The sequence below is a fragment of the Eucyclogobius newberryi genome, unplaced genomic scaffold, assembly GCF_026437365.1.
Source record: "Eucyclogobius newberryi isolate DKJ021-1_F unplaced genomic scaffold, fEucNew1.0.hap1 SCAF_2, whole genome shotgun sequence".
Classification (NCBI taxonomy): domain Eukaryota; kingdom Metazoa; phylum Chordata; class Actinopteri; order Gobiiformes; family Gobiidae; genus Eucyclogobius; species Eucyclogobius newberryi.
The window spans coordinates 43,587,330-43,611,587 of NW_027315834.1; the positions used below are offsets into that span (position 1 = coordinate 43,587,330).

At 40.5% G+C, this 24,258-nt stretch overlaps 1 protein-coding gene and 1 long non-coding RNA gene across 3 annotated transcripts in view; one reads left to right on the top strand and one right to left on the bottom strand.

Moving 5' to 3' along the window:
• Positions 1-24,258, bottom strand: part of LOC140366915 (astrotactin-2-like) — a 259,612-nt gene that overhangs the window by 105,074 nt on the left and 130,280 nt on the right. For both annotated transcript variants that reach the window (XM_072453128.1, XM_072453126.1), the window contains exons 8-10: positions 17,598-17,682; positions 14,941-15,015; positions 11,636-11,773 (exon numbers count right to left, since the gene is read on the bottom strand). In XM_072453128.1, coding sequence (XP_072309229.1) covers positions 11,636-11,773; positions 14,941-15,015; positions 17,598-17,682 — 298 coding nt within the window. The remainder of the gene's footprint in view (positions 1-11,635; positions 11,774-14,940; positions 15,016-17,597; positions 17,683-24,258) is intronic.
• The window catches only part of LOC140366921 (uncharacterized), a 262,861-nt gene that overhangs the window by 68,686 nt on the left and 169,917 nt on the right, over positions 1-24,258 (top strand). The gene's annotated exons all lie outside the window — the stretch shown is intronic.

The following is a 24,258-nucleotide window of genomic DNA, read 5'->3' on the forward strand; positions in this document are numbered from 1 at the left end:
TGGCATTCTGCATGTCAGCCCTCTCTGCCAGCCTCTGAAAGCTTTGACAAACGACTCCTTAATTCTGAGGCAAACCCAGGAGTGGGAGGTGAGGCAGTCAGACAGAATGGCCTGGCTTGGGCTGTGAGCTGCATGCTGATTGGCTGTCATGGACTAAGGGAGTGTAAGTCAAAGATGGAGAAGTAATCAATTTTACGAGGCGCCTGTTGCAAGGAAAGCCCAGAAAGACCACATCCAGCAAAACAATGCTATTTACAAAAGTTTCCATCTGTAGAGTATAGATTTTCAGTTTGCGTTTGATTAATAGTGGTCATTGGCGTTAAGCACAAAGCAACCATCAATCATGCAGCTGAAGGATTGGGCAATATCATTCTCTTTTAATTGATAAAAAAAAAAAAGAAAGCTACCCATTTCCTGCAACTAAATTGTTTCCAAATCATTAGCTAATCACAATGGCCTTGCTATTGCTTGACCCGGCGGCACATTGCTCGCATCTAAACACTGAGTAATGCACTTGTTATGAATCTCCTTTTCTGCTTCTTGCTTTTGCCGATGATGAATAGCTAGACAACGGCGCCCAAAGTTAGAGAGCTGCACTGACGTGATTATTGGTTTGCCCCTGCACTTGATTAATGCTCTTGTTTCAGCACGCCCCACAAATATGCTGACTCTCATCACCCAACTTTGTCATTGAATAGACCCATTTTCCTTAAGTTTTGCCTGATCACTGCAGGCAAAGTTCACCAGAAGAAGAATTGACAGTAAACTTTGATTCAGAAATATTTATTAATTTTATGCTGCTTATTACTGTGAGGGTTTGCAGAGGATTTCCAACTTTATGGGCTCTAGAGCAGGGAACTATCGGGATAAAGATTCTTTCACTCACTTGATGGATGGGACTGCTAATATTGTACAAATCCATGGGGCGTAGACTGGCATCTAAGTGGTGGTTGTGAAAAAGCCCATATAGAGAACGGATCTGGATGTTTAGCCATTGTGTATGGTAAAACCCTTAGGCCCTTAGTTAATGGGAGAAGTTCAGTCAGTAGGTATTTCGCAAATAACAGTTTGAAAAAAAAAAGTCCCAATAAACCCAAAGTTCCTATTGATTCAGAGGACCCACCTAGGGCTGTGTCCAAATGTCCACTCTCGTCCCCTAACCCCTCATTCACTACATAGTCCTGCACTATTTAGAAAACTTTAACAGAGCGATTCGGACACTCAGCTCACTACTTTCTCCTTGCCGTCATGTGGCTCTGGCGTCCTAGTAAAAAAAGTCAGCAAAACTCAGATAAAAATAGATATATGTAATAAATATCGATAAAATCCGTCTTCCACGTACATATTTATGGACAAATATTCACCATAAAAGTCATGGATCTCACATTCAACAACAAACGGACTGGATTATTGAACTTATTGCCTGTGATGGTGAATCAAGCTAAAATAAGCGGCTAAAGCTAGCAACTTTAAGAGTGTTTTTGCTCATATTCTCGAGTCAACAGTGCGTTTGAAAAGCACTTCTGCTTCATTCAGTCTGTTGTGTCAAGTTAAAGACCTGTCACTGTTGTTTTTACGACTCTCGCAATGCATTGTGGTCTTTATTGACTGGTCTAGTGACTATCGCTCTTTCAAGGTGCATTGTGGGAAATTTTGAGTGCACTAGTTTTTCACCTGCGGGACATTTGGACACCCTTACAAAATGGCATGAGCCCTAAATAGTGAGTCCATATTCATGCAACAGCAGCAGGAACAGGAATATATATTTGTGATATGTTTCTGATGTGAAATGTTGATTTCACTTCTCTTAGTGACTAATTATTCATTTAGTGAATCAAATGAGTGCATTAGACAGTCAGAGCTCACTGCAGCTTCACTCTGTCATGTTCATACTGTATTAGACTCTGACCTGTGTGTTTACCTGTAGGTCCTAATCAGTCCAGGTTTGCACTCATCATCCCAGAAGTTTGTTTTCTTGTTGTTAGCTCCATATTAGCGCCGCTTTTAGCGCAGCTCTAACTTCCACAAAACCGTCTCCTTTCTTTATTCCATGTGTTTCTCAAAACCACACATTTCTTTCCCTGCTCATAACTCTAGTTCTAGCTATAAAAACGCTCTATATCTATCGGAAATTAATAAATATAAATTATAAATATTTTGTGGGCCGGATTAAAATGTCTGGGGCCACATGTTTGACCCCCCTGCTATGAAGTGCAATGAAAAGTAAAATATAGAGGTACCTCGGCTTAGGAGATGTACATATAGGGAAAACAAGGAGCAGAGAAAAATCAGGAAGTGACAATGAAGCAAGACACGCTCGAGAGGCTTAGGATCAAAACAAACTCCTGTGTGAGATTGACGACAGGACAAACAGAAAGATGTGAAAGTAACAGGAGCATGTCGAAATCTGGTTTCATTATAATTACTGATGATCATGTGATAATATATCACCGTTAATAGTGATTATTACTGAAAATGTTCAAAACAGTGCAACTAAGCTGTAAAGGTAAATGTGATGATGCCAAACATTTCAGAGTCAGTGTGCTGGGGGTGTCGTAGCGTGGATGCAGGGGTGCAGGGGTGCAGGGGTGCTGCAGTGAGTTTAATGGATTTTTTTGTATAAAGACAAATGAACATAGGCCAATATCGAGTCCACGAAATAATCGGTGTAAACAATTGAACACGAAAAGTGTCCGAGGCACATCTTATATATGAGAAGAGTAGTGCTCAAAAACAAGAGCTGAGGTGGGCAGAAGAAGAGTGCCCCCTGCTGGAGGAGAATAGTGCTCAAAAACAAGAGCTGAGGTGGGCAGAAGAAGAGTGCCCCCTGCTGGAGGAGAAGAGCAGTGCTCAAAAACAAGAGCTGAGGTGGGCAGAGGAAGAGCGCCACCAGCTGGAGGAGAAGAGCAGTGCACAAGAACAAGAGCTGAGGAGGGCAGAGGAAAGCGTGAGAGGAGAAGCTGAAGAAGAGACAACGGCGTGTGATTTCGACGTGCAGGCTGGAACTAACGTAAAAAATAAAACCATAAAAAATATAAGAAAGAAATAGCCTTACAAAGCCAATGACAGTTTCCAACTTTAAGAGTGACTGAAACAAATTTCCCAAGTGTTGAACATGTGTGAGTTACCAAAAGGTGAATGGCAAGTACCTGCCCAAGAGCAGAGTGGCAGCAGTCCCTAGATTCTCCTTGAGGTTCCTACAGTGACCCTTAGTGACCCACAAAGAGGGTGACTTTTATGGCTGGACAAACAGACTTGGGGTGACCATTAATCTTTAGAGGATAATATTTGCACACTAAAGTGAAAAAATTAACATGCAAAAATGATGCGGAATGTACTGAAAAGGCTCACTTCATCGATCAATTCATTAACGTTCTATGTAATGATTAGAGCTGTAAAATACTGCCTGTATTTCAAACTAACGTCTAATCATTAGAAAAGTGAACAGAGCCAAGCTACTGTAGGCTCTGGTTCTGAAAGCTTATGTTAGAGAGCGTGGCATGAATGGGCCTCTGAACACAGTCACAGATTGCGCAGCAGTGGGAAAAGCAGAACCAAGCTTCCCGCGCTGTATTGCGCAGAAACCTGTAGAGGCCACTAAAAATGCTGTTATGTCCAGCCAAGTTTCATCAGCAGAAATTATGGGAAACAGGATAATTTGAATATATTTCGCACCAATTTATAAACACACTGTAATTTTAGATTTTATTGGTTAATCACTGCTTGCCTAGATTGCCCTGACCGCACGCCATTGGTGGGAGGAAGACAAAGTCCACAGTCCAACCACTCTGCCAATGCGCACCTGCAGAGAACATATTTTTCTTAAATGCAGATGTGAGTTGACAGAGAGTAGGATTTATAGATTTAATTTGTGGCTGTGTCAGGGCCTCACAATTTAATTGACTCATTGGTGGAGGCACATTTTGATGGTTCACTTCACTTGACCACAGTAAGTAAGTAAGTAAGTGTGGTCATTTTTCTCCTGTGCAGGGTGTCACCAGCCTCTCAGTGTTATTAATGTTTTATGGACCAAACTGCTGCTTTTGAGCCCAGTCTAAGGGTAAAGGCTAAGACTGGTGTCTGCAAACTGGAACACAAAAGACGTTTTTTGATGTGTGTGTCTTTTTCAACATAAATGTATGTCCATTATTTCAAACTCTGCTCTAACATAACTCTTTACAACAATTTCTTAGTGCACTAAGAGGACCATTTTGCATAAAACAATTTGGCACCTGTAGTTGATGCTGTTGACGCAGGGCAATATGGTGATAAAAACGTAATTGTGATCATAGATACATTCTTAAGTAGTCGCAACACCAAAGAGATACTACATAGTGATTGAATGAATGTGTAAATATCATACTTTGGCTCCGGTCTCCGGAGTTAACACCGACCCAATTCTAAACAAGAAGTGTGATCATGCCAAAATATGAGTTTGAGTGAAGCAAATTGAAGGTGTGGTCTGGTGCAATCTGTGAATGGCCAAAATCTTTACTAGTAAACTTCAAAACTAATGCACTGCAGTCATTATTATCCCTATATGGACAAGATTATCATAATCAAACAACCTTCATAAATAGCACAAATTATAAGCTGGTTTAATTTTTTCCCCCTCACGTAAAGAGCGCAGCGCAGTTACGCACTCAGCTCTTAAAGCTCTTTGCTGGACACCTCCACCTCCAGCATTGGACACCTGTTACTGCACGGCCTGGGCCAGAGCGGACCATGTAGACTTGCATGTTCTCAGCTTAGAGAGGAAGATCTTAAACTGGATAAATCCCCACCATCACCATCACATTCACCCAAAATCTTTGCCCCAGTCCGTATAAAACTGGCACAGACTGATCCGCAGAGCACCCCACAGTGGGCTCTGTCCTCGCACTCACCGGACCACGCAGCATCCCACTGTCCACTCTGGTGTCGAGCTGTGCAGAACACAGAACGTGCTAACATCTCCAGTAAACTTTCTGCACTAGGTGAACACAGAGGCCTGGCACCGAAACTAATGTGGGTCATCGCAGCAGTCTGGGGGGTTCGCTTCAGGATCACCCGCTCCCGTGGCTCTGCTGCTGCCTGCCCTCGTTTATGGATCACAATTTGAGTTTATAAGCAGAGATGTGTGCGCGGACTGCGGCGCGTTCTGTACTCGGCATCTCCTGGTTTTGGACATGGTTTGGTCTTGGTTTAGTCCGGGCACCCCAGGAGTGAAAGCGAGCTCTCCACGTTGCACAAAACAAATAAAGGTGAATTAAATAAAGAAACAACGCTCCAAGGCTGTATTTCAATATTTGTTTGTTTTTTTCAGATTTTTTAAAAAATTTTATTTATTTAATATGGACATAGCATTTAAGTTGCCTGACCCGCCAGCCCCGCCGACATTCTGTTCGCATGCGTAAGGGTCTGGAACCCGAGTCAGAGCCAATGAAGTCATCAGTAATCCATTTACCTATCCAATCCCAGTCGGAGGTTTTAACGCGTCACACTGAGATACGGAAGTAGCTCTTCACCCCCGTTCCAAAACATTCAAGATGGCAGACCCGGCTCGTGACCGAGTGTTGACTGAACCAGGAAAGTCCGCTCTACTCGCCATGATGAACGTGCGTTGGATGCGGTTATACGAAGGGCGTCATCGCGATTCAGGAGACATTTTCTGCGTTCGGGGACGGATAACGCGGAACACGCCTTGTTGACAAGGGCTACGTAATATCCGGTTAAGCGTGTCGCGTTTTTTGCGTCACTTCTGGGTTTATGTGATTGGTTCTGTCTCTGCTCTCTAAACTCCGCCCTAGAAATTGAAACACAGCGGTCGAGCCCCAGACCCACACACAGTTTTGATAAGAAGTTTGCCAAAACGTGTTGGGAATGGCTGGTCAGGCAAGCATTTGTGTTATTGCAGAATATGCTAATTTCCAACAGGGCCAATTTAGAATTGCCAATTTTTACCTAACACATGCATGTCTTTGGACGGTGGGAGGAAGCCAGAGAACCCGGAGGGAACCCACGGTAACACGGGGAGAACATGCAGACTCCACCCAGAGAGATCATGTGATGTTGGTCGGATCTGGGAATCGAACCCATGATCTCCTTCTTGGGAGGCAAGAGCACTAACCGCCTTGAACTTGTTCTGGTGATTCGGTGCAACACAAACAACAAAAAATTGAACACTGAATACAAAACAACACAACAACAAAACATTGAACACTGAATACAAAACGACATGATATGTACATAATAAAATATAAAGTTATGTAGTGCAATAAGAAGTGAACAGTGCAGTGAGTGCAAGGTGCTTAGGCAGTGTTCCCCCCCAATTGTGGGAACTGAGGTATGCATGCAAACATCACACACAGATGGTGCTTTTGAATGCCACAGTTATAAGTCATTGGTTCAAATGCTATCACCATATATGTACTGGTACCATCCCACTCCAGCCTCCAGTGGCCAAGTTCAACCTCTTTACGCCAGCGTTAAGGTTGTGAAGGTAGCAAAAGAGCGACCTGGAACCGCCTGGAAAAGGCTCCCATTAGTGCTGAGTCCGGAGGCAAAATACATATGCTGGTATTTATGAGTTTCAGTCATGTCACTTGTTTGTTGTCACCATCATTTTGAAAACGTCACTGCATGCTGTTGTCTATAATCGCATAAGCGCATACAATTGAAAAATAAAATTGACAACTTGCCAAAACAATCTATTGTTTGGACATTTACATCCAAGTTTCCTCGTCCACAAGCACTCTGCAACGGACAGACCTTTAAAACTTTCAAGAGCACGAACTTTGTGTCTGATCCTAAAATATAACACCCGAACAGTTGGAAATTAGCATCGTTAAAACTGACTGCAAATCGACTAATTTATATTAGCAAAGCCACGCAACAATATGTAAACTAGCATTAGCCAGCTGTTAACTATCTGAAACAAAGAGCTCACCGCTCAGTCTGGAGTGATTTATGTAAGTCCATTGGTCCCTCCTGATGAGAGTAATCAATTTCTGGTGACAAACGGGGTCTTTGGGAATGTTACAGAGGAAGAATTTTGACAGGTCACAGAGCAACATGCGGCTTTCGTCCTCAAGGTGTCGGTAGCAACAAGTGTGTCACGTCACTTTGGACCCATAAATAGGCAGAATGACTAACATGAATTGTGCATGTTTAACTGAGGAGGACATTGTTATACAAGCACAACCCCTTTGCAAAAGAAAGCCATTTTGTACATCAATTGTTTACTTACTGCTTCAATAAAATATCGCAGTAAGTATCTTTATGCTTACTGATGTTCTGACAGAAACATTGTTTGGTGTTGTTCAGCTGCACTGATGCATGCCAGCTCCTGCCTCGCTGGATGACAAAACATCCCTTTATGTTGCCAACATTTGTGATGGAGCGATTGCTAACACAATAACCTCACATTAACCCTGCAATGATTTAGGCCTGTGTGTGTGTTCTGGGAATAGTAAGGCATTACAAACATATGTGCCCCACCGCCGCAATTGTCGGACCATGTCGGCCTCGGTGAAACTGAGAAAAACAGCATTTTACTTTTTTTCCCCCAAATTTGTGATTTTCATTTTTTTGCAGAATGTGCTAGTTGAAGTTATGAATAAGCCCCTGTGTGCTTCAGACAACACTATTGGTTGTCTTAAACGTATACATTAAGCTGTTAAAAATGTGGAGTTTTCGGGTCTTTTTCCTGCTCTCCTGGGGGGCGTCACCTTTTTCTAGCCAACGTATGTGGAGCTAATGCTAAGCTAACATGTTGCTTCAGTGCACTCTGCAATACGGGCTTAATGTGACTACTTGCTGTTATCACCATGTTATCGGGTTATTTTTCGGCGTGGGTTGGTCCGTGGGTTGTGTGGGAGCTAAACGCAGCTATTCGGAGCTAAGTTGTAAGCTAAACTTTGCTATGTTATCGGGTTATTTTTCGGCGTTTTGTCTGCACAGATTATATACTTATGTAGTATTTCTTGACCTGTGGGTTGTGCTTTGTGTGTGTTATATGGTGTTTTGCGTTAGTTTTAGAAAATAAAAAAACTAGAAATAGAAAAAAACTACAACTCCCGATACCACTTCTGGTCACGTGGCTTACGTACGTTGCACGTCACGCACGCACTGCGTCACTCGAACCAATCACACGCTTGCCTGGCCATTATCAGCTTCCTGTGTGTCTCTCTGTGCACGGTGTTGGGAGAGACAACAGGACGGCTGACCAGGTAAGCTTTGTGACTAAAACACCCGCTTTTAATCACTTTAATGTGCGCCGGTTTTAAACTCGAGTGTATGTTTATGTTTTAGTGTGCTGTTCTGCAAGTGTTTTGCTTTTACGAGCCGTGTTATCTCAAGTGAGCTAGCTAGCCCCGCTAGCCGAGGGCAGATGTCCCAATATCTCCGCGTTTTGCATCTTAAATACACCGTTAACGTCACAATGTGAACTGTTATCTGTGAAGCGTGTTATTCCCATATTACTGTTAACCCTAATCCTTTTTTTCCCCTTTTCAGAAATAGCAAAGACACCCTGACTGACATGACCTGTCTCTACGTGAAGTCTGCTAAGGAGCGTGGTAAGTGTAAAACATTATTTTGGTGATTTTCATGTTTTAATGATTAGAGTATAATTAACCATAAGCAACATCTGTTTTTCAGGTGAGCCTGCAGTTTGTACATCAAGCTTCAGATCACTGTGGAAACAGCTTCTCCCACACATCAGAAGCTGCAGGCCACGCACAGATCTCTACAACAGAATCTAATGTGCTGTCTTTCGGACCCTCACCGCCAGCAAGCAAAGACATCAGGATGCATTACAGCTTTGACTTTGCACAGCAGGTACTAATAATAGTGCAAATGCAGAATAGCAATTATAGAGACATTTACGTCTTAATCAAATGTCATATGTATTAATCTAATCTCCTTTTTCTCTCTCTGTCGACTACAGATACACTTTCCGTCCAACCCTCTGCAGCCGGGGCCAAGCTTCACTACACAATGGACATCCACTTCCTCATTGCTGGCCACACCAAATTCTCCCCTGATTGCGGCTTTGGACTTATCAAGCGAGCATACATGAAGAACAGGGTTGACACTTTGGAAGACATCGCTGAGGTTAGTTTATATTATTTGACTACTGTAATGTGTAAACATTAGCCTGGCAAAACTTCAGTGCTGCTCTCTGCTTAAGATATGTTTCTTCTGTTCTAATTTTTTTACAGTGTCGCCCTTGTCATCAGGGAGTGGAAAACAGCTCTCCTGAGTCTCACCTCAATATCCCACAGCTTGTTGGAACGGCGGATGGCAAAGTGTTTGTCAAGAACTTGGACTGGCAGAAGCATCTGAGTCCCTTCTTCAGACGGCTTCCAAAGATCAAGAGTTATCAGCACTTCAGGTATTTATATTGAAACTCTCACATTGTGTTAAAAAAATAAATAGTTAATGAGTGTTTTATGTGAAATAGTTAGCCATTTCTTAAATGTCCTGTTATTTGTTTACAGCTTTGATGCCGAGAGTGACAGCACAGAAGAGTGCACAGACGAAGAAGAGGATGAGATGTGATCTCTGATGTAATTAGACTCTGGTGGTGTACATATCATATCTATTATCTCATATATTCAAAGCCATGGACCCGTTGCAGTTCGTATACCTGGCCCTGGCATCTGTTTAGAAGAGTTCTTCTATTAAGAGTGTTTTTTAAACTTCCTATAAGTTACTGTCCTTTCCCCCTGTATCTACTGCGTTGTAACATTAAAGGCTCTTATCTTATCTTGTGTTGTTTGTGTTGCACTGAATCACCTGTGAATTATGTTTATCGACAAATGGCAATGAACCCGATTCTGATTCTGATTCTTTGATTCTATTCAGGGCCTTTTGTAATCCAAGTATTTCCATTTTAATATAGTAACTTCTAATTCTGATTCAAGTCCAGTTACCATCAATAACAACACTCCTCTTGAGTCTTCAGTGACAGCTGTAGGGGGAGGTGGTGTCAGTGTGACAGGGGGGAGGGCTTATCTCAATGAGATGCAAATGAGCCCCCCTGTGACTCTGGGCTCACTCCGGTGAGAAACTTTGAGCCCCGTTTTCTCAGTGAATGGGTTTGAGAGTTGTATACATTCAAATGACCACAACTTACTCAAATATTATCAGATCTACATGAGTGAGACATCATTGTAAAGCTTTGAATTCACACTTTCAGAATCTGTGAATAACTCAAAATGTCTCCGGGTAGACATGTAACTGGTTTAGCCACGGTCAGTCACATATTCAGCAGGTTATTAAATAAAACACCAGATCAGATTAAAGTTTGCATGTTCTCCCGGTGTCTGCGTAGGTTTCCTCTGGGTGCTTTAGTTTTCCTTACCACTAAAAACATGTACAATAGTGTAGTGGTATATGAATGAGTGTTTGTTGAGAGAGTGAATGTGGGACAACAGATGGAAATGATCCCATGACTGCAATCTGGCATGTTTACAGCATGTGTATAATGTATGTTCATTACTAAGCACTGTCCTGACCAAATAAACAAGCAAACAAACATGTCAAGAGAGAACTAGCACAGTTATCAACACAACAGGGGACACATCGGTTTGTTACTTTGTATTTCTCTTTAAGCTGATAATAAGTTTACCACTGCACTGCACTTATCGCTGTCTGAAGTCCAAGCGAATGAGCGGCCAGTTCTGAACGTGTGACCTCCACAACAACACCAAATCTGATTGGACAATGTAGTTTTCTCTACTCAGAAAATTACTCCTTATTTTTTCCAACAGATTGTATTATTAATACCATTATTATATGAGTTTATTTACATAAATAAGCACAGTAGCAGTAATTATCATATTAACTTTAACATTTAAATGCTGAAATGTTTAGGCCTTCTTATACATATTATTACTTTGGATTGATGAAGAGTGTCCTAACAACTATGGGACCCTTTACACAGACAGTTAATGGTCATGAAATCCATGCAGAAGGGTCAACATCTTTCCACTCAGGCTGCCCCAAATAAAAAAAAAATTACTTTGAAGGCATAAAAAATTCAAAATTTGTATGTAAAATCCACCCATTTAATTATAATTAACTCTGTTCGGACGCTCGGTTTGCACTCAGCGTCACAGAATAGCGATGAATCTCCTCTTTTTCACCTACCAAGTCCACTAGCACATCACGCCACGTATCAGTCATAAAACCATCAACTTATTCTTAATTCTCACTCGGTTTCCCCGACACACTGAACCGCACTGAACACACAGTGACCTGCAGTGACCGCCAGGGGTCGGGCTTCAACAGTCAATTAGACGTTCTCCGTTCGTGTTAAGTTTCATTTCTCTACGGTTTTCGCAACATTTTCGGCTTTAAAATATTTCTAGCGGGTTTGAGTGATACAAAATTATTCAACACAGCGCTTTTTTGAAAAAAACGGTCAGTGAGTCGGTGAGATATAGAGAAAAAAAAATATTTGGCATCATTTTGACAAAATGCTGATATTTTTTTCAGTCGGCTATTTTTGTACCGGGTCGGTCGGGTTACGGCAAACAGACCTGCCTCACCAAACAAAACTAAATTATAGTTAACAATATATTTTAAAATAAGGTAAATCTATTAATACATACATGATTTTAGATTTTACATGAAATCTGTGACTAACCTGACTTCCCCTGGATCCTCGGTCACCAGAACATCAGTTTTACAGCTGGCGATGGGGTTGATGGACAGCTCCACTGGGGGAACCACAAAGCTCTTGCTGACAGGCAGCCACAAGCCCTGGCCCAGGCTGTAGAAGGACCTGTAGTAGCAAAAATACTACAGTAAGTACAACATTCTTAACCCGATGAGAGTTGTCAGTGTGGAAACAAAAAGGAAATTCAAACCACCCCTCACAATGTATTTCAACATTGTATTTCTCTTACCTTACATTTCTATCTTATCTCACATATTCCGTGTCATCAGCATTAAATAATTAGCAGCTATTAACTGGCAAGTAGACTTCTTTGTACATTGATAAAATGTGCAGCTTGCCTTTGACATTGTGGCTGGTGAGTGAATTTCTGCCCAATTTTCATGAAAAGCAAATCACTGAAGGGACTGGTTCTACACTGTAGGGAATAAACCAAGTCTATGGAGAAAAAATCATCTGGTCACCATTTAAAAATAGCAGGGGACATATTTTTAATGTATAAATTATCAAGAACATATGGACATGAAAATATCTAATTACTTTCAATTAAATATTCTTACACATTATGCTCTACAGCAGGGGTGTCCAAACTGTGGCCCGGGGGCCAAATGCGGCCCTCAGACCAATTTTTGTTGGCTCTAAGGTTTCCTGCCAAGTTGGCCTAGACAACAAAAAGTGGTACTTTTTACTTTAAAATTGGAACAAACATGTTTATGTCAAATCAACTTAATATTAATGTTCCAAAGTGTGAAGCCTCATCAAAACTATGTCAAATACAACATTTCAAATGAGCCCTCTGCTCCGTGTAAGTTTCAAAAGGCCCTCGGAGAAAAAGGTTTGGACACCCCTGCTCTACAACAAGCCTATTCAACTGGCGACCGTTGTGCAAATCTGTCCCTTTTTAAATTTGATCTGGCCCGTGACCGTTTTAATGACCCAAATATCTGATCCAAACCTATAGGAACCCAGCCCCACAATCAGCGGGAGGCAGCGCAATGGCACATAAATCCCCTTTGGACACACAAAGGCACAAACTTAAACTTCTAACAAAGTAACTCAAGCAGCTGCGTAGAGTGTGTTTTTACCCTGGTTAAACACTCCTGGCACCCTTCTTCTCCCCTCTCCCATTTGCCCTGTCATCAGCCACGGAGGACTTTTTGTGCACACGTGTGCTACACATGTGCACAAACATGTGCTTCATACACTGCACCCGTGCTACCGCTGGTCCAGATTCAGATTTTTCCCAGCACAATGGGTTTAATGTGAAGAAGACAACACTTAAAGCTCCCCTTTCCCTGGGGCCGCTCACACTGTGTATGCCACAGTCATCTGCCATGCATCAATGCATCAATACCCATATAGCAGAAATTTGAGACCTGTATTTTAATGTGCAATATGTGGCTCAGCCAATAAAGTCTGGTCATTTGAAGACAAGTGTGATATACATTGAGGGATCAAAGTACCCCAAAGACAAGGGACTTCAGCTCAACACATAATAACGATACACATAATACATAGCATCCTCGTAATTGATAGTTTTACAGGCCTTATGCACAGTGGGCTGCACAACATTTTCTGTGATCAGGAAACAGGGACAGGAAATCCATCCCTATGTATTTGGAGTGTGCTGGTACTTTGAGGTTTCTTATGCACACAGTGTGAAGCATAGGTGGACAGCTTAGAGCAGCAGAGTAGGCACTGTGGATTTGGCTGCTTATTTCTTTGAGTAGAGTCACACAGAGAGGCTCAAGCAGCAAGGTCAGTGAGAGAAGTTATGTAAGATGTAAAATGTAGCCAAATATAGTCTAACGTCAATTCTTATATAACTCTAATGCCTAATAATAATAAATAGATTAGAAATATCTAGATTGTGAGGTGAATCAATATTCATGAATATTCAGCTCACAATATAATTGTGAGAACCCAACAAATAATAATTGTGACCATTTCAGAAGCAGAATTATGTATTTTCAATTCAATCTACAAACCCCAAAAATACACATAAAGGTTAAAGGTTGAATATAATATATTTCAGAGTCTCATTTCCTCGTGGCATGGACAGCTGAGAAGTTCTCCCACATGTCAATCATTTCCTGCATGCTAGTGCACACCTGCAGGCTCGTTCTAGCTCGTTCCCAGGATATCAGCACGTTCCCATGGCTGCACATGCGTGGTTGATATGCCGGTGTGTGTTTAGCGAAGCTAGCAGTGAGTTCCTTCTTCAGTGTAGATCAACGCTTCGGACCGCGAAGTACAAAAACAGCTGAGGGACGACAGAGAAAGACTGTGTAGCAGCGGGGCTGTAGCGTGCTCTAGCATGTCGCGTGCTCTAGCAGCGGGGCTGTAGCGTGCTCATGCACGAGGTTTGATGGTAGGCGGCCTCTCAGAAAGAACAGGAGGGTGGGGGTTGAGTGTGCGCATGCACATTTAAAAAAAATAACTAACAGTCACTGATTTCTCAAATCGGCGAAAAATCTTTTATTCAACCTTTAAAGGAGTAATGGACAATGTTTTGGCGCCAAATCTGAGTCTCATTTCCTCGTGGCGTTGACTGCCGATTAGTCCTGCCACGTATTATAGGATGCACCTACTGCTCACCTGCAGCCTCGTCGGCTCGTCCCCAGGAGAGCAGCACGTTTCCTTGTCTTTAAGCGCATTGATCTATCATAATATAGTTCCCTCAGTGTACGGGACAAAATTAAGACAGAGAAAGACAATTTGAGCTGACTCAGAAGAGACGAAATCTAGAGACGAGAGATGCGATGCGATCCGTCGCGCTAATAAACAAACGCGTGTATCAACAAGGCCTTTTTGTGCGTCCGCACGGGGACATGCGCATGCGCACTTCCGCTTGTGTTCTCTAAATTGTACATTTTTATTTTTTTCAAATAATAATAATAACATTAAAACAATAACACACACATCCAGTTGGAACATTAAATACAATTACAAAAATGCTCATGAAACTTGGTTGACAGTGCAGAGGGCTTTTTGTGCCTTGTACCTGTTGAAAAAATGTCAAAGACGCCGACCCGATCAAGAACAACAGCAGAACAAGAATGGCAGTGAAGGCATTTGAAATGAGTCCACTTCAGTTTCCTCTGTGGGCTATTTTGAAACCCAGGAGTAAGACTTCACTTAAGAGTAGGTACCTGTCTGTGTCCATTCAACTTCAGTGTATAACGACTCATGCACACAAGCCAAAAGAGCATTTCATTTATTGACAGAGGAGACATTATGGACATAACATGCACTCATACCAGGTAATGACTCACCTGAAGATGCGCTCTGGGGCCTGCTGTCCGGTAACTAGGTCATAGCCTTTTTCTAGCGTAGCGTAGGGCCAAGGACTGTGAAAAAGAGCATAAGGGAGAAAATTACATTCGCAAATATGAAGAAATTAGATAGTGGAGCTTACAGCAGAGAGAGCAACTAGGATTGGATCTAGTCAGCCTGAGGTGAGGTAGTTGTGTTGACTTTACAAAGAACTGACTTGCATTAAAAAGGTAGTTTTACTGTCTGTTCTGTATTTACCTCAGCCAAGTCTATTTATTTCTTTGCAATTTTGTTTGCTGGTTTGCAAATCTGGCAATGTGTGCTTTTTATTTCCCTTTAGCTTTTTCTGTGTGACTTGAAACACAATTGTTTGGATTTGCAGAAAGAAATGAGGAAAACAAGAAGAGAAAAGTACTGTATATGTATTCATAATTTATTTATACAGGGAAAATCCAATGAGAGAAACAGTCTTTTCTGTGAGTTAAAAACAAACATTCAATAAAACCAGACATAAAATGGATAAATCCATAAAAGCACACTTACAATATGGGACAAAATCATGCAAAGCAAGAGCACCAGCTCCTTGGCTTTAACAGGCGTTTTGAATTCATTAAAAGACATAAAAATAATTTCATTGAAGTTGTCTATGAGTTTTTTACTACAGGCACGGAGCAAAGTTGCTGAAAGCCTTTTTCCCCAACTCAGTATTGACTCTGTGTGACTTTAAAATCATTGCCGTCCTACTTTAATTCAGTGGTGAGTTCTGTATGATAAACCGAGTTCAGAGGTTTTAACACTGTTGCTATAGAATGCATACATATATAATATCACCATAATTCAGAACTGAGAGAAATGTGCCTGGATAAACTGTTTTCTACAATTAAGAGAATTATTTCTAAAGAAGGATGACAATCTGATTTTAAGATTGTACGTGTTTGTTGAGAGTTTATCTTCAATAAAGATGCCAAATATTTGTAATTGGGTACTTGTTCAATCATATTACCTTCAAGCGTAAGAATACATACGGTACATTTTTTGAGTCACTAAAACCGAACTGGTAGCTATTTAAAATTTAAAGGAATAATAGAGGATTTTTTGCACACAATCTGAGTCTCATTTCCTCGTGGCGTCACCTGGTTACTTATTACCTCCTCCAAGTTCTTTGCTCGGCAGGATAGTTTTGAGATTGGTCAGAAATTATTCATGTAATTATTCTTGCCTTCTTTGTGCAAAGGGAGAAAAAAAAAGGAGTTTTCCGTAGTAGAGGAATATTTTACATACTTTCAGTTGGAATTGTGAGATAACAATTTACTTTTAGTGGAGCTAATAACGATAGCAACCTAGGTTCAAGGGTGTAAGCTCCAGTGGACTTTTTTGGATCTATAGACAGCCACATATTTGGCATAACAGCAATAGATGGAGCAGTATAATCAAAAATGTTTCAAGCATCAACCAAGTGCTGGTTAAACGTATCGCAAATATTCGACAAACTAGTATAAAAGCTACTTAAATCTTTAATCATTTAATTTGGTAAGAGGGAGCAGATTTACGCAATTAGGATTTAACTGTTTGCCAAACTTTTTCAGAATTGCTCTGCGATTCAGGGAAAGTATTGATGTAATAAGATCTATGATTTCATGTTATGCTCACAGGACAGGTGTAATAAAGGTATGATGTATTAGAAATAATCTTTGGGAATCCTTAAATTCAGAATGAAAGATGATAATGTCCTTCCTGAAGCATTAATCTATATTTGGAACTGACACAGAGGATACACTTGCTTACAAATCATCAGGACTAAAGACAATTGTCCTAAGCTCCTTTTTGACATATTACAGCATTACCATCCCCGGCAACAGTTCAGTGAATGGTCATTTGATCTGATGTTGGCCCAGTTCCATCAGGTCCAGTAAAGCGCAGGACCTCTTAATGAACTGAGAGCATCCAGACTCAAACTGTCAAACAAGGTCAGAATGAGGGAGTAGACTCATCAGACTGTGCTGCTATTCTCAGAAGCACATTCCAGTCTAGTACTTTTTCATTTTCTGTGGCTACACATTATGTCTCACTCCATCACTGGCCCCCTGCTGCTTTGATTCATTACACTCTATTACTCCCTCCCACATCTCTTTTTTATATGTGCGCACTGTTCGCCCTTCTTTTCAAATTTCCTCGAGTTAGAGGAACGGCCCAGGTACATTTGCATGTCTATTTATATGACATTGTATTAAGTGCAAATGTCTTAAATTTCAAGTGTGGAAATCACAGTTGAAGCTTTTTGAAAGGTTTGAATTGTGTGTTTTGAAAGAGTTCAGGGTTTTTGTTTTGTTTTTTTAGATTAAGGGGCGGTTTTACATGGCCACAGGTCTTCACAAAGCAGCAATGTTTTGATTTTGGATTGGCATCTCTTTTACACAACGAGCTACGTGAGCTACATTAAATCTGTTTTCAACCACATGCCGCTGAAAACTCTGGTGGATGTAATATAATTGGGGACAGGAGGCCGTTCTGAGCTCATAAATACTGGACAAACCAGTACCTTACTTTTACTTTAAAACACACTATATATTTTACACTATTGTATCATATTTCTCAGAAGTGGTTTGGCTGGGTTTATTTATGTGACTTGATGGACAATAGAGCAGACAGAGGTTACCCTTCATTGCGAGCCCAGTCACTCCGGACACAAAGGTGTTTGTGGTCAGGATCAGGAGCATAACCCTCATGACAGCTGCATTCACCTGAAACACACACAGAGAAGAGCACACTCACCAACACGATACAGCAGTACATTATATATCATGATATATTGCTATTTGATGGTATCAGCAAAAGACACTAATAATATTGTCATGGGTTTTATTTAGGGTTTTGCAATAGACTGACTTTTGAAGGGAGAAATTACAGGCAAAACTTTTGTTTTGTCAGTCTCGCAACATATAAACTTTCACCTGGAAACAACAAATTTGTCCAATCGGCACCAACATTTTATTATTTCTTGCATCAATAGATTTATCAAGTGTGATTTCAAAGGCCGTTTTCTCATAAAAATTAGCTCTTAAACTAAAACCCATGCTATATGTCAACAAAATGAAGCTCCATTTTATCATTTATATCTCCCAAATAGGTGCAATGTTGACCATTTTAACACATAGAATACCTTATTTTTAATTCAAAACACCACATAACGAAAAACTTTGAATACATGTCTAGATGAAATAACTACATAAACACAATTCTTACATTTATATAAGTAAAATACAGAAAAAAAGTTTCAAATACAAATATCTAAAATTTAGATTTTCCCACAGTCACTGTCCGCCTTAAATGAAATACCATAATTTCTAAGTATCAATGATCACCTTGGATATTTTTAATTAAAAGATCATAATCATGTGCGTTGGAGCAAGTTGGAGTTTGGCTTTGGATGAATACGGTTTGTGAAATCCTTATTTGTTTTTGGTAAGACAAAAATCTAATTGAATTGAATTGTGAGATCAATCAATTTGGAAAAAATATATCGCCCATGCCCTACTTTCAGTGCCTTTTCAGTTGTTAAGATGGACCAGTCCATTACTGCTTCACTTTGCCATCTGAAAAAAGCTGTTCTAAAGTTGTGCATGTGTCATGCATGTGAATAATGTGCCAAAGAGTTTGTGAGAGCAAGTTTGGAACTAGTTGGATATTCACTTATTTATTTGTATTTTATTTTTTTATTTTTATTTTACTTATTTATATTATTCAAAGAATACAATTGTGTCTTCACTTGGGCTGGCACTTATAATGGCCAAAGTTCTCCAAATGTGACCATGTTTTGCTGGTGTTCCACTAGTTTTGTTTTCTCCAAACTTCTTCACAGAGGTATTTTTGGTCCTGGAGATTTCGTGGTGTTAAAGGTTGCCTCGGCTGGAGAGGGGCTGCAGCAGAGTGAGCACCAAGTGATCCGGCAGAGTTAGGTCTTTGTTTGGGTACAAGAGGCTGCCAATCGCTCAGCTTGGGTCACTGTTTGTTTTCCGTGCTGAGCACTGAGCCATTATTAAACTCACAGCAAACACAAGAACAGCTTTCTGGCTGCTACTGATTTCCTGGCAGGAACAAATCACAACACACTATATACACTATATAAGGATTAGATGGGGAAAAAAAAATGTGTACTCAACAGAAGAAAAAAAAAAAAATGAAGAGAGGCACTGTTGCCTCTCACACTTGGAACTCGGAAGTAGAACAAAGACTCGAAGTACATGCAGGGATTCGTACAATTTTAACAGTATTAAATATAGCTACACTAATCCATCTGTATTAAATGCTATTGGCCAAGAACTGGAATCGGTTTGGGTGTCTGCCACTTAGAAAGTTCATAGATTTGAGCGTGTCACCCCTAAATACAGTCACATGTTTTGTTTTGTTTTCATACTCAAAATTCAATTGTGACATGGCAGTTTTTATTGTACTTTTAGAGAAGCTCATTCATCCATAGTGTCAGTCAAATTACCAAACTATCACAGAAATGCTCCTCATTTGTTGTATAAAATAACCCCTTGACCCTAGATACAATGAACGGAGGGTTTGGGAGATTCTCCCCAATGAAAACAAAGTAAGTAAGTAAGTAAATCTCTGCATTCTGGTACTTTTGGTACCATTTGATATTCCCAGCACAAGATAAATAGGCTCTTCTGTTCTCAATAACATGAAATCTCTATGTAACCTGCTTAGGGCCTACAGATAGAAATGAGCATCTTTGTCATATGTACACTGCAATTTACATGTGTTCATTAATATGCACTGTCCCTATTAATTCATAACTACATATATACATGTATAATAGCCACCCAGGAAACATCATTCACATTTTATCACCTAATAATTTAGCTGTGTAATTTATAGAGCTGACCGAAAGCAAGCAGCCAAAGAGAGTAAAATAAAACTAAGAGCTTTTATTTACTCCAGGGCATGCCATGCGACCCTTACTAAATGAATAATATAAAAAAGATAGATATAAAAATATGATGCAATGCAACAATCAGGCAATACAATATGACCAGTGGAGTGGAGATGACGATTGTATATCTTTGATGCATGTTTGAGGACGTGGGCTGAACTCAATCTCCAACACAGCTATTGACATTTATTTATTAAGAGGAATTACCTCTTGAGATGAGTCATAGGGGCCTCAAAGACAGGTACAGCAACAGCAGTAGCAGCAGCAGCAGCAGCAGCAGTCAAGTGAAAGCGTTTGGATATATTAATTTAAAATAAACAGGGTTCTGCATCTTTCCTTCACATCCCGTCTTGCTCTCTCTCCATCTCACAATTTTGAATCACTCGCTCCCAATGCAGAGCCTAGTTCAGAGAAATCTTCTCTGTATGTTAAGCTGCAATATTAGGTGTGTTTTATTACAATCCAACCCCTTTTCATGAAGAAACGAGTTTAACAAGGAAATGCAAAGGTGCAAATGAGCCTCAACTCGCTCCGCTGTGAAATGATCCTTTCTGTCATGACCTGACCTGCACCCACGGGTCAGAACAGTGTATGCGTCACTACTGTGAGTCAGATCGCAGAGCAGCTGGAGAAAGCTTTTACAGCTCAATCAGTCATAATGTCTGTAAAAGAAGCACACCACTGACTGATAAGAGTCTGAGAATTGCTCTACAATACTTAACTATTCTGCTCATTAGAGCAACGAGATGAACGAGCAGACATACATGTTTGTGTGCACCGCAGCAGGCAGCTAGGTCCATGTAACGACAATCAACATCGCTGCGTTCTGTAAAGTTTTGAGCTGAGGAAAGTCTGTCCAGTGTGCAAAATCCTGCTCCACAGCAGGTCAGCTTTATACTCTACCTAAAATTAACTTCAAACAAATATTTCAATTAATTTAATCATATTTTGAAAAGCATAAAAATTAAGTCACGCGAGAGAGAAATTGCACTTCCCATGCCTTTGTGCACCGCACGACCCAGAGAAGGTAGTTTAATTTCCAGAAAGGTCAACCACATGCAGTTTTTGCAAGGACAACATTGCCGAGACAGTCATGAGGCAAACATGGCACAAGATAACTGTTCCAAACAAATGCCTAGAAAGAACCCTTGACACATCACAAGGTAGAAAATAAAACTATGTCTACGTTAAAACATTTTAACACTTGTAGTACACATTACCAAAGACCCCTTCTCATGTCTCGTGTACAGCTGCAGAGTGGCGAGCACTCTCACCTCACAGCGAGAATGTCACAAGGTCGACCGGCTGACCGGTACTTTCTGTGTGGAGTTTGCATGTTCCTCCTGTGTCTGGGTGGGTTTCCGAGCTCTCCTAATTCCCCCAAAACAACTCATCAACTCAAAAACATGCACCAGGTAAAATCCTCCTGCGAAGGTAGCCCTGACCAAACCTAGCACAAAGACCTGGAGATGGGCCCCCGGGCGCTGCATGCCACGACCACTGCTCCTGAGTAGAGGCCCCATTGAAGGATGGGTCAAATGCAGAGGACACATTTCCAACAAGCGGATTGCCACCAACGCTACAATATAAAAAAAAAAAGGTATATTGTGAAAACCAACTAGGCCTATTAAAATACTCTATATTATAACATAAAAGTGGCATAAAAGATTTTAAGTGACCCCTGGAATATACAATACTGTCATATACACACTCAGGTTTACCTATTGATGTGGGTTGTTTCAAGTCTGCACTGCTCAGTAGGCCATGTGTCAGAAGGGGTTTCACCGCTTCATTGCTTGGTGTTAATAATGATGGTGAACTCCTTTTCTCTAAATAGTGCGTTCATCGTGGAGGTAGTATTGAAGTATTCATATCGCAAATTGTGAATTTTTGAACTACTGTGCTCATTATAATCCAGTGCATTCTTTACAAATTTAACACACATGCGTTTAAGTGCAGCTAGATGCCCAGAGGTAGAGCTTAACAAAACCCATCGTGCACATGTGCAGTCAGAGCACATGCACCATCTCCATAACTCTCCTCTTCCTGCCACAGGCTGCAATAGGCATTTTATTAGCAGTCAGCCTCTGCTTAGATTATAAATAGTGTTTCGACTTTTTTTCACTTCCTGACAAACACAAGGCAAGGCATTTACATTCCAAACTACGATTTGCTGTTTAAAATGCCTGAGTGCTTCTTTGATTTATTGGAGATGAGAGACGGGAGCTGACTATAACCAGGAGCGCTCCTGACAGAATGATGGTTACTGTTGCTACTCATATTCCACACAATATCCATAAGTCACCATTTACTATTTTTTGTGCTTTTAGATGGTGAGATTAAACTGTCTACTGAATAAATGGCAAAATGAATTCAGGAGACAAGGTGAAATTAAATGCAAAATCATAACGGCTATATTAACATATAGTTAAGCATATTCCATATCTACAACATGTATATAACTATAACATATATCTATAACATTATATTGTCAATGTTAACCGCTCACAGTGTTACACATCAGCACCAAGTCATCCACTGTGTATAATTATACTGTACTACTGAGCAAACATCATTGCTAATGCAGATTGTTGACTGATTACAGCTTAAATATTCAAAATAAATCACTGCTTTCACAATGGTATTTCCCCAAACAACATAGAGCTTTGTGTTGGCAAGAACATCTCCATCCGGGACATATTGAAATAGGGTTTAAAATCGACATTTATGAGCTTCTCGGCATGGTGTTTCCTCATTATTAGCTTACAGTACTCAAAGTTGCATTTTGATTGATTCATGTATTTAATCATGTTCATGTTTGAATTAATCCATGCCTTGAATCTGAGCCACGAGTGCTCACCTCACTCACTACTCTGTACTTACAATCATTTAGAAATGTCATACGTTTAAATTACCATTTTTTTGTGACCAATTAATTGAGCCACTACACAAAGAACATATACAATGTTAATACATATCCCATTTTTATCTTTATGTCTATGGGGGTCTCAAAAGTGATGGAATAAAGAAGATGTTTTTGCCCAGTGCTCAAACAGTAAACTCACTTTATATCCTCAAAAGCCACAGGCAGTTTGTCAGACAGTGTGTTTAGTTCCTAACTGCTATAGGGGGAGCCATAGGGTCTGGAGGTCTGGGGCCAACTCTGTTTAGAGCAGGTCTTGGGTCACTACTGGACAACAGGAGATGTTCCTACTTCAACTTAGAGTTTGTGAGGAAGTGTGTGAAGTTTATTTTTGACTAAATGTTGACCACATGAGCAAAAAAGTAAAGAGTTGGGTAAAGTAGCCAAAAATGTTACTGAAGATTGAGTAACATTGCTTAAACTAACATTATTAATAATAACCAAGAATGTACTAAATTATGATTGAAAAAGGATTTGTTAAGCAAATGTAACTCTAAGGACAAAACATTGAAAAACATGGACACATTGTAAACAAAATCTGGTATTCAAAGGTCATGCCACAAAAATTAGAAAAACTAAATCATATCATAAGAAATGTTCAGATTCTTTAATTTGTCAACATAAAGCTTTTGTCACTTGTAACAGGGGAGTGTCCAGGATTTTATCACAAGTTTTAATGCTGATAATTTAGTGAATATAACATAAATTTACTTAAAGGTTGAATGGACGATTTTTTTGGCCCAAATCTGAGTCTTATTTCCTCGTGGTGTGGACTGCCGATTAGTCCTGCCACGTATCAATCATAAAACGCAGCTACCGCTCACCTGCAGCCGCGTCAGGTTCGTCCCCACGTTTCCGCGTGTCTAAGCGCATTGATCTATCATAATATAGTTCCCTCAGTGTACGAGACAAAATGAAGACAGAGAAAAACTGTTCGAGCTGACTCAGAAGAAGACGGAAATCTACGGGAGACGAGAGATGTGATGCGATCCGTCGCGCTAATAAACAAACGCACGTGTGTTGTATCAGTCCGCACGGGGGAGTAGCATGCGCACTTCCGCCTGTGTTCTCAAATTGACGAAAAATCGTCCATTGTGCCTTTAATGTTCAATATTTATGTTTATTTATAATTTTTTTACATACTTGGGTACAATTGAGTAAAATCAAACTGAACATTTTATTTACCCCCAATATACCGCCTCAGCACCATTGGATTGTCTGTCCTTTAGGGGTAGAAAAAAGCTTCAGTTGTAGTCATCTGGACTCAGTTAGAAAAAATAGACGTTTTGACTCTCATCCAAGAGTCATTGTCAATAAAAGAATTTAGATCGAGAACTCCGATATTAATACTGTTCTGTGGTAAGACCCGCCCATTGGGAGGAGCCTTCCTGAAGTAGAAAGAGTTGTTTGTTTCAACAGAAACTCCCCCCTTGTATCTACCGAGCTAGCCTATTC